This window comes from Folsomia candida, unplaced genomic scaffold, assembly GCF_002217175.1.
Source record: "Folsomia candida strain VU population unplaced genomic scaffold, ASM221717v1 Fcan01_Sc005, whole genome shotgun sequence".
In the NCBI taxonomy this organism is placed as follows: Eukaryota; Metazoa; Arthropoda; class Collembola; order Entomobryomorpha; family Isotomidae; genus Folsomia; species Folsomia candida.
In genome coordinates, this window is record NW_019091197.1 from 8260233 (window position 1) to 8272037 (window position 11805).

The following is an 11805-nucleotide window of genomic DNA, read 5'->3' on the forward strand; positions in this document are numbered from 1 at the left end:
AGGAATCGGGGTATTGTAGGAAATTATGACGCGCTATTTTGAATTATTTAAATTTCACGGTCAAAAAAACAAGAGTACGAATGAATAAAAGGGTATTTTATGCAGGAAAATTCGATCATTTTTTGCAGCCTGAAATTCAATTTGTGCTTTGTATATTTACAGTTTACTTAATTTTTTGAATATCCCGGTTAAAATATTGAAACTCACGAGCGAATAAAAATGTCCTGCTGCAGGTTCCGATCCCATTTTGAAGGACGAGTTTGTAGTTTTTGGAGCTCACTTTGACTCGATAAACAAAGACGATCCGGTAAACGGAATAGCGCCTGGAGCAAATGACAATGCGAGCGGGAGTGTGACTTTATTTGAATCTTTAAGAGTGTTAATAGAGACAGGATTCGTGCCAAAGAGGTCCATCGAGTTTCAGTGGTATGCCGCGGAGGAGGTCGGACTGCGGGGATCGGGCGATATCGCGGAGACTTATTACAACCAGGGCGTAAAGGTAGGTAAATGATTTACAATAATGTAGTATCCGTTTAGGATGTAAGCATTACCGAATTTTTACGCGGGCTATCCGTATAAGGATCAACCAATCAATAATTTTACAAAAACACTATTATATTTCGTTGTCCGAGCAATTTTCTAATAATTTTGGTATAATTTTCTATCATTTTTTGCGCAGATTGTCGCAATGGTGAATTACGACGAGGTTGGGTTTCGCTCAGGCCCCAACCAGTTCGGACTTTTGACGGACTATACGTCCCCCATTTTAACGGCCTTACTTCGCCTCGTAATCGAAAAGTACTGCTCAATATTATGGATCAACCATTTTTGCGGGTATGCCTGTTCGGATCATGCCTCGTTCACCCGCCACGGTTACGCCACTGCTTGTGCGTCCTCATACCCATTGAGTCCAGATATTCACACTCCGGCAGATACAGCTGATAAAATGAGCTTTGAGCAAGTCGCCGAATTTGTGAAGCTAACCGTTGGCGTGGCGATAGAAATTGGCGAAATTATGGAGTAGGCTTAATTTTTACTAGATGCATGTAGCTTTATATTGCAGAAATTTTAGGATCAAATGTTGGTTAATAAATTCGTTAAGGGTCATTTTAGTGTCCCTAAAAACTACCATTTCTGGGATCTATGCTGCCCACGTGTCGAATAATTAGGGCGATTTTGCCAAGGTGGGAAACTCGAATCCTACTGCCTATAATTGATGCCATCATGTTTACAAGTCTGCGTGTCTGCGGCTTTCTACGTGACACATGTCTTAACGGGAGCAGTCGTCCATTTGTGGAACTATGTTACAATTTTGAACACGTTGTCAAAAACTGGAGCCAATTCGCCCCAAAAATTGGTCATGTTGTACAAACAACTACAAAATTTGAGCATTCTAAGTAATTAGTGTAATCAGAAACAGATACATATTTCCCGCGGCTGCACTTGGTCTCGCGAGCATTGAGTATTTCCCGTTTTTCGTCTGTGTTAAACCACACAATTCCTTGTGAAGTTGAACCGGGGTTTTCGTCCTTATGTCGTCGCCTTGAATATGATGGTGTTTTTGGCGGCGTCAAAAGTTTTCAGCTGTTTCGAAGCAACTCGTACACAGGTGGGAAACGGAGTGGAAATCGGAGAGAAAGTCGGTACTGCGAAAGACTTTGGTGGCCTTGGAACAATTAAAGATTCGTTTCAACCTGAACCTTGTAGAGAATAAGGCTCCCCTCGTTTTTCAAGATGTTTGCAGCAGACAAACGATTGGATCCAGGGTACGCGACACCGGGTTTTTGGGGTATTGCGGGTTTTGGTGGGTTATGGGTAGCAAATTTGAGCAATACCCACGGGTAGTCGGGGTAGTTGGGGTAGTCGGGGTTTTCAAATTTAATTAAGTGCAAAAGATATGACAACAGGAAAGCTATTCAAATTGAATTAATAAGCTGGTTTGTTGCGAAACCAATAAAAAATCAAATGGTTTTTCATAACTTAGAAATCCTGAGTAGATGGGATACTGGCTCAGTTTACCCCGAAAACCCCGACTACCCGCAAAACCTAGGTAAAACCCCGGGGTATGGGTTTTCAATAGCAAAACCCGTGGGTTTTCCTTACCCTGATTGGATCTTTGTTGATTGCTGGATGATCCATTAGTGCACGCGTTTTGCTCAGTATGATTTGTTATGCGACATGATATTGGTATGGTTTGATATGTGATATGGTATGAGGGAAGGATGTGGGAAAATAAAATAACTACTAATTAATGCGTAATTAAATTAGGGCCCAATTATCTTCCATTTTTTTCATCTGCTATGTACCAGAACAAAGTATTTCTGTAGAATGTTGGCGAGCGTAGAAATTGATTGTTCTTATAAAACAAAGGAGTGACGTGTTTGCACACAATGCCCCGAACTTTATTTAATACGTACTACACTCTTAGCAAAATTATAAGGAATCATTACTGCGCGGAGCGCATATATGACTCTACGGTTGATGGTAATAATTAGATTACCGCACAGAATTGAATTGTTATAGCTGAGAATAGAATCTTTATAACGGCAGTAATGAATCAATATATTTTTATATTGATTCATTACTGCATTTCATTCATTACTGTGAAAATCTTAAGTCCATTTCGAAATCAATGCTCCGATTTATTCAATATTATAAATGATTATAACTATGAGTCATAGTCTACGAATTATTTATTAACAGTTTTAATGATTATGGGATTGGTTAAATTTTCCAAACTTTTATGTCGGTACTCCGGTTAGTTTACACTACCCCGTGCTTGTCAAAATATTGGCTCATCCAGTTGTGGTCACATTCATAAAACGTGTTCATAATTTTGTCGCCTATTAGCTCACCCTGAGTAGCGGAGGAGCCATTGAATATCCGTCTGTCTGTCCGTCCGTAGGTCTGTGTGTTAACGACTCTTTTGCATCAATTGATGCTAATTGCTGCGAATTATTGGCATTCTTGACCGACTTATTAGCAAATTAGCTTACGTACACATTGTGGATTTTTACTCATTCAGTTTCCACCATTGCACAGTGGGCCAGGTATCATAGATTTTTGGCCAAAAATACAATTAAGCCTGAATGTCTCAGGTAGCCCCATAAATGGGGTTCCATTGGAAAGGTCTCGGCGGGAGGATTGAGAATATATTACTTTGTGGGGTCTGGGACCACCCCCTGAGTATTTAGAGACCGAAGAATATTATGGAGTTGACGTCGATCTACTGCTGTGTTAACTCTCAATCTCCTCCTGTGTTAACGTCTGCATACCAGAAAAACTAAAACACAATAATATTCATCGGTCTCTAAATACTTAGGGGGTGGTCCCAGATGCCACAAAGTATATATATTCTGAATCCTCCCGTGTTGGCGTTGAGGCTAGAGGGGAGGTTGAAATTGTGGCAAGAGAAAGTAATTTCACCATTCATGTCAACATTATTGGTAGAATTATGATTTGGTCAATTTGATTAGTCCCAGGTACGTCGTCACCAATACCTTTCGTAGATGATGATCTATTTAGCGGAATGTTCGGTACATGGATTGCATCGCCGGTTGAAGATGAAGAACCAGATATACGACTAGAAGAACCAAGCGGTGAAGACCAAAGAGCACGAGAATGTATGCACGATGACGAGCTATGTAGTCAAACGTTTGCTACCTGGATTGAATCGCCAGTTGCTGGCAGTGGGCCCGATGTAATAGAGTCACAGGTTGCAAATCAGAAGCCAATAGGCCAAGACATGCACTTCAAACATCAGGAAACCGACTTAGAAGATCAAAATAAAGTATTTGAGGTTTGCAGTGTTCCGTAAATAAAGAAACATTGAAGCTTAAACTAAAAAGTAATTCACTACGAAACTAGGATATCGCCTCTAATAACAAATTAACGGAAGAAGGAGGTGCCAGTGTGGATAGTCTAAATGAAATGAATAGGATGGACTATAATGAAGAATATAACAAAGCAGAACTTGAGGGTCTAAAGAGAAATTTAAGATCGAAAAGCGAGATTGCCTCAAGGTTGATAATGAAATGAAGCACTGAGTGTAAGTCAAGTTATCCTAAATGTGGAACCATAGCTCTGCTTAACGTCAGAGGTTCGTGTTTCTTGTGTCTACAGATTATTCATGTAGCCATACATCCGGGGTTGGGACAAGGCGCTTGGTGTCCGCCGAAATTTCTAGTCCAAGTAATTGTTGTTGTATAACCCGTATTGCCTTAATTTACTATTGTTATTCATTGTTCATTTACTTACAGAGAAGTTCCCATCAGATTCACAGGAAGACGATCCAACGAAAAATCAGGAGTCCAGTTTAAGTGGTGCAATGACTGGTGAAGCTAATCCCAAACTATGCTTTGACATTGAAGAAGCTAAGCGAGATAAGGTGTGCCATAATAAATTAATACATAAACTTAAACAAACAAATATTTCAATGCGAACCTAGGATATGGCTTTGAACAACAACGAACACGTGGAACAAGTCGATAATTATGATGATAAGCAGAATTCCATTCGAATAACTAGGTCAAAAACTAAAGCAATGAAAAAAATCTGACCAAGATTGGCAGCTATTGCAAGATAGGCAGATTTATGCTGGAATGATAATTCTAAGATTTATTGATGTTGTACGAATGTTTATTTAATTTCTAAATATAATAGACATATTTTAATAAAAAAAAACCGTTAATTTTTTTAAGCGCGCCCATTATTTATATAATTCATCTCTTCATCTGCACTTGAAATATCTTTGTTAAATCACGGAGAATCGTTATTCAATGAAGGATGAATTAATTGAGTAGGTAAAGTACTTTAATTTGTTCTTCGGAATGACACGGGTGAAATGAAAGTGGCAGAAGTTACGATTAAATTAATACGTAGTAACCAAGTAGTCTATTAATTCGAATATCTTTGTTAAATCACGGAGAATCGTTATTCAATGAAGGATGAATTAACGGAGTAGGTAAAGTACTTTAACTTGTCCTTCAGAATGATACGGGTGAAATGAAAGTGGCAGAAGTTACGATTAAATTAATACGTAGTAACCAAGTAGTCTATTAATTCGAATATCTTTGTTAAATCACGGAGAATCGTTATTCAATGAAGGATGAATTAACGGAGTAGGTAAAGTACTTTAACTTGTCCTTCAGAATGATACGGGTGAAATGAAAGTGGCAGAAGTTACGATTAAATTAATACGTAGGAACCAAATAGTCTGTTAATTCGAATATATTCGTTAAATCACGGAGAATCGTTATTCAATGAAGGACGAATTTATGAAGTAGGTAAAGTACTTTAATTTGTTCTTCGGAATGACACGGGTGAAATGAAAGTGGCAGAAGTTACGATTAAATTAATACGTAGTAACCATTTGTAATAGCATGTTTCAAACATTATTGTGATGCAATGTTTCTAATGGTTACCAATTGAAAAAAAAATTTTGGAAGTCATGAGAAAAATAAATAACAAACATTCTGAGTTGCAAGTTATTTTTTGCATTATTGTATCCATTATTGTTTCCATATTTTGGCATTCTTTTTTTGGAAATTAATATGGCAAAGCCGAAACATATTTATGCAGCGTTAGAGGGACTCACCGATCATGAGTTCAGTCAATACATCTCAGAGATTGAATTTGGGGACGAGGTTTTCCTATACAAGCCGGGGGAGGTATTCCTATCCATTTGGTCCCGTGGGACGAAGACTATTGTAAACGCGACAAAGATTGACCCCCCAAAGAAAGCCAAGATAATTTTAATACCAGTCTCGTACGACCACTCGTTTAGCATGAAAAACTTGAGGAATTGCGAAGATCACTTCGCACTATTGATGATAAGTCTCAAGGACTGGACGGCACTATACGTGGATGGAAAAATGCTAGTCAATCAACCATTTTACAAAGATCCGAGATATCGTCGTGTAAGGACAAACTTGTTACCAAAACTGAGGAAGATTTTCAACCGGCATATTCCTATGAAAACTTTCAGATTTAAGAATCAAATGAGGTAAATAAAAATAAAAATATATTTCTACCACATGTGCAGCGAATTATTATTATTAAATATCTCTGAACAATAAATGTACATGAATATTTCCTGTAGTAAATTAATATACATTATAATTACAGAGTGCCCAATGGATGCGCTGTTCCAATAATTTCAGCAATTGATAGTATTGCTTCAGGTATGAAAGTGCATACCCCGACACAGAAGGAAGAATTTCAGATTCTTCAAAAAATTGGAAGATATTTTGAGGGGAAGAAGAAAAAGGTCGCATACACCTGGCAAGAGTGGAAGGATATCCAGGTAAGAATTTTGTTGCCTGTTTTATACATGTATATTCGATTATTTTTATTTTGAAATTTTGATGGTCAACCAAAAGCAGAGAAGCCGGTCGAAATCGTCTCTGAGCAGTCTCGCACGGAAGAACTGACTCGTCGAAGGGCCACGGGAGACGAAATCACGGTCTCAGGTTTGTCCAAGCTTGCTTCAAAGAAGTGGAGAGAACTGTCGAGCGAGCAGAAGGCCATGGCTGAAAGGGAGAAAGAACAATACGGGGATGGGGACGATGACCGAAAATCGCGACGATCCGTGAAGAACAAGAAGGATGATAAGGGAGAAAAGGAAAATGTAAGGAAAGCACCTAATATTTTTTCTTCGAGGGTTAACAAGATAATGTACTAAAATTGTCATTTAACTCTACTTTCAGGATGGTGAAACCAAGAAACCAAAGAAAGTCAAGGATCCAAACGCCCCAGAAAGCAATATGACAAGTTTCTTCGTCTTCAGCAACGAACAGCGTCCCATTCTTAATGAAAGTCCTGAATTTAAAGCCAGCAAAGGAGCTGGGTCGCCGTTGGAAGGAGTTGGACGCATCTGAGAAGAAACGATACGAAACTATCGCTGAAGAAGACAAGAAGCGCTATCAAAAAGAATTGGCAGCATATGAAAAGTCTCAACGTATGGAAACTGCCTAAAATATTCAATGCTCGTAAAAAAACTATTGTACCTGGATTTTTAAAGTTGTGAAACGCGGATTAATGTAATGTAGTAATGTTCTGTGATTTATCCACGTATTTTAACCCATGTCGGTCCAATAATTCTATAACTAATCTGTGAAATGTTGTCATTCATGTATTGTACGTGTTTCTATAATATAATGTTAACCAATTTTAACAAACTTGTCATGTTTATATGATTCTCTTGTCGATGTTGACAAGAAGTGAAATAAATCGGATGTTTTAGTAAAGTTTTTGTTTGTATTTAATTTTTATGTACATTGAAACCAATGATGCCATCTTAAAAGGCCCCGCAAAGTTGCTTGAAGTAGGTTTTTTATTCTTTCGATTTTGTAGCAATTACAAATTATGTCTTTCTTACCCATTTTAACAACTGTTAGATAGGCAAGTAAATAATGTATAAATTGGGTGCTGGACAAAAAACGTACATGTCAACTTCAGACGTGTAATAACGTCACATCCGTCATTTATTTACGATCCTGAATTTATTACACTTCCTCCCAAACAAATAAGCAATTACATGCCTGCGTATTTCCATATTGCATGGAATTAATGGAATATTACTTTTAAACAAAGAATTATTACGTGTGCGGCGTAGCGAAATTGAGCAATTAAATTATGCATTGTTGCATACTTCCTCCTTCTGATTTGGTTTCTCGAGGCGGACGTAATTTAATCATTCCCAGTTTCATTCTTGGCTAAAAACTTGCTTCGATAATCGACATTGCTCTAGATCACGGGACGCATTGATAGCAGAAATTCCTCAGTAAACCAAGGTTGGTAAGTAAATATTCCTTCCGTTCCGTGCACTAATTGGTGCAATATATTGTCCAATCGACTGCCTGCATTCGATCTTTCCCAATTCTGCCCGTTGTCTCGTAAATCCGTGACCATAAGGACTTTTTGAACTATGACCCTTCCTCCTGGTTTAATAATCTAAACCAGGGCTTAAGTCCGAAAGCAGTTCATTCCTTCTAGCTTCTTCTAGTTGACATAAAACTTATTAAAGTAATGTTAAATTTATTTTATATTAAGTAAATCTTAAAAAAATCTATGAATGTGATCCATTGTTAATAAATTTCTTGTATATAATTGTAGCGGGCAATGAATTCCATCCTGGTCACCTTTGCGCTAGGGGTCGTTGCCCTATCGTTGTCCTCTGAAGGACGCCGTTTCTTTCATCAAGACTCCAAGAAATGTCTCGATGCGGAAGGATTCGTTAAGGACTCGCTTAAAGTGTCGCCATGCAATGACAAAAACCAGTACCAACAATGGGATTGGGTGAATAACTCCACCATTAAGAACAGAGCGACAAAATTATGCATCGCATCGATATCCTATTACGGAACGAGCACTGTAAACATGGTGACTTGTCGGCGCGATGACGAAACCCAGAGATGGAAAGAAGAACCAAACGGCAAGGTTTACAATAAGCTGACCTGGTTTTGTCTACGTTCGGATGCAAAGGACATCGTCATCCCGCAGGGTTGCTCGTGGTCTTCAGAACAAACCAATTTGAGGTGGAGCGAGTAGAATGAGTGACATGCTTGGAAGAATAAATAACTATAATAATAACTTTAATAATAACTTTGGAGCTTTAATAAATTTCATAATGCAAAAATTAACAATTTTTTAGACCCACCCATATATGTTTGCATTAAACGTAAACAAACGTGTGACCTGGTTCATATTAAATTTAGGTTGGTTTCGTTTTCAGAAAAAAATGAAGTCATGATTTATCTTGAAGGATGGTTTGACTGAGTGAATTGAAAGTATCGTCAAGATTTTGCAAAGAAATTTTAAATGTGATGGAGAACGATGAAAATCGGATACTTTTGATATTCAACTCAATTGATTTCTTGGCGAACTGCTGGAGACAATTGTGAAAGTGGTATAATCCTGAGAATTAGGGATATCGTCGAAATTATACATTACCAAGTGTGAACTATACGTATGGATTGATGTTATCAAAAGTGTTAAAAGTATTACGAACATTATATTTCTTGAAATATTTGCTGGTTAAATTTTCCAGTCTGGCTGAATCGTATCTATATAGACGAAAAGTAAGTATGTGAATCGATCTGAATTGCACTGCAAAATAAATGTTAATTTCCACACGAGCAGGATTTATCGATTTTGATAAATCCATTTCCTACATGAAATATTTTCTGAGAGTTATAAACATTTTAATCGAAATGTATAATAAGTAATGCATATATAATAAACAGACATTAAGCATGCACAATTAAACTGGGATGAACATTGATTTTGCGGTGACTTATTAGAATCTGTATATATGTATAGACAGGTGCATAACTTTTGTAAACCAATTACGTACGTATCACATGATAAATATTTATATGAATCTGGTTGTAAGATTTCCTGGGAGTGATAATATATTCCCAGAACCATGGGGATCCGATGGATTTATTCCAAAGGATTATAATTTAGCATTAGGCTAGTAGGGAATCAAAATAGATTCCGGGAATATTGGGAATCCGACAAACATCCAAAATTCCCTTCGAGTGGAAATTAGTACAATCAAATATTGGGCGAATTATATTTTCTACCATGAGACAGAATCACTTTACCAAGTTCTTTCTCAGTATATAATATAAAACATACCCAAAAACCTTCGCTAACCACAGATAAAGTACATATTTATGCAATGTGATGATAAAAACAACGTCATTTTATGGCTGTCAGATTCACAGAATTTTTACCCCCCCCCCCTGGTGACCTGTCTGCCCATGTTATAATTAACATGGGAAGGATAGGATGCCTTCACCCCCCCTCCCCCCAAATCGATCACGTGATTTATGGATAGCCCCTTACCTGAATCTTGTATAACAATAAGTATCAGGTGTTGAGTAAATCCTTTTGGATTAACTAAATTAAATGAATTGACCTTTATTTGCGTCATTCTACGTTTTCCCAATGGTCGTCTAGCCCTACGAGTTTCACTTCATGAAATTGGATAAGTAAGCTCTTAACTCTGATTACGTTTTGCAATTTCACTGAAAATTAGCACTACTTTGTTTAAGGAGGTGAAGGTGCCAGCGGTATATAAAAGGTTGCTAAACGTATACAAAACCAGCAGAGCTATGTATAAGCTCTTCTCTTAAAAAAACGTATACTTGCAGAGATCAACTTTCGAAAATGGTTGGGATGAAGCCACGATTTCTAAACTTTTTAATTCTGATTGTCCCATTCGTTGAGGTCATCAATAGTTTAGTCGAACGTGCCGATATGTTTCGATTCGGACGCGTCAATAACGATACGGAATACATGGGTCATCATGTCTACCGAGCGGTACCGCTGACGCAAGGGTTCAAATATTTCAATACTGTTTACAACACCTTGTACATTCATGATCAAGGAATCATCTCATTTAAAGATGGTACTTCAAAACTTAATCCGCAAAAGTTAGACTTATATTTTACCCATCAATTTTTTAAATTTATCCATCTATTCCAGAACCGTTAAGTATGACTCCGAGATGCGAACAATCCTCTGATCCTGCCATCTACCCGTTTTGGGCTCATAATTTAGCTACCATAGAAGGACAAATTTTCTACCGACAGACCAATAATTCCATCGAGACTGCCAAAGCATCTGACGAAGTTAATATTGCCTTTCCGCGATTAGGGCCGTTGAGGATGCAATGGGTCTTAATCGTTACCTGGGAGGATACCACGCCACACGGAAATATGGCGGAATGTGTCATGGCAAACAACACTTTTCAAGCGATTTTAACCACAGATGGGGTTTACTCCTTTGTAATCGTCTACTATAATCAGATACAGTACACCACGGACCATTTTCTTGGACCAGACTGTAGCACCGATAATGTCCGAGGTCATGCCAGGGTAGGAATCAATTTCGGAATTTTAAATCAATACCTTAACGTGCAGGGGTCTTGTACTCGAAGTATCGCAAATATTGGGCACTCCACGAATGTCTGTTGGCCTGGAAAGTATGTCTTCAAGGTGGAAAAGTTTGTCCCCTTCTTTGAAATTCTACCTCTTTCGAGTTAAATTATTAGCAATGGGAATATTTCACGTAGTGATTTTCCAGCGAATCAATAAACGTTTTGAAACTTGGTAATATTGTTCAATCACAATTTTATCTTGCAAATAAAAATTTTATTAAGCTACAAAAATTGTTGATAGAGAAATGCATATAACAATTATTCTTTTATCCATCTGATACATCAACTTCTGGCAAACTCATCAACAAATTGATCGTATTGTCCAGAATACTGTGCAGAAAGTAGGTCCTGATTGAGTTATCTATCGCAAAGAAGTAGTGCCCATTCATCCCGGCGATGTACTGAATTGGACGCATGGCGCTAAAGTATCGTCGCAAGTATTTATTCTCATCAAAGATAAACAACAAAATAGGTAGATTTGCGAAGTCATGTTTTTCGAAGCCCCTCACGACAGAAATATTTTGATCTTCGCAAGCTTGCTAAATGAGTTTCGATGCGAAATAAGACGTTGTCATGAGTACGCCCAGTGATATCTCTACTGCCGCAAAACCTTCCGTCCGAAAATAAATACGTATCTAAATATTTATTGTCCTCGCAAAGTCACGAGTCATGTCAAGATGTGTGTAATGTGCAATGCATAGGATTTCGTGCCTCAATGTGTGCATTTAATGTCAAATAATTAGTTCGCACTCTACTATGATACTAAACATTCTCGTGAATTATAAGGACAATTATGAGAACAAGAAGTACTCTTGTTTTATACGGCTATAAATCCCTCAACGTCATTACTCGCGTAC

General features: G+C 37.7%; 1 protein-coding gene across 2 annotated transcripts; it reads left to right on the forward strand.

Moving 5' to 3' along the window:
- Positions 1-9961: 9961 nt before the first annotated feature.
- LOC110850223 (sushi, nidogen and EGF-like domain-containing protein 1) lies at positions 9962-11168 on the forward strand. Of its 2 annotated transcripts, XM_035852270.1 has the most exons (3): positions 9962-10090; positions 10161-10417; positions 10495-11168. In XM_035852270.1, the coding sequence occupies exons 2-3, from the start codon at positions 10177-10179 to the stop codon at positions 11052-11054; spliced, it is 801 nt and encodes a 266-aa protein (XP_035708163.1). In that variant the 5' UTR covers positions 9962-10090; positions 10161-10176; the 3' UTR covers positions 11055-11168. The 2 variants fall into 2 exon arrangements, with proteins under 2 accessions (XP_035708163.1, XP_021953382.1); XM_022097690.2 differs by lacking the exon at positions 9962-10090 and having other exon boundaries at positions 10098-10417.
- The last annotated feature ends 637 nt before the right edge of the window (positions 11169-11805 follow it).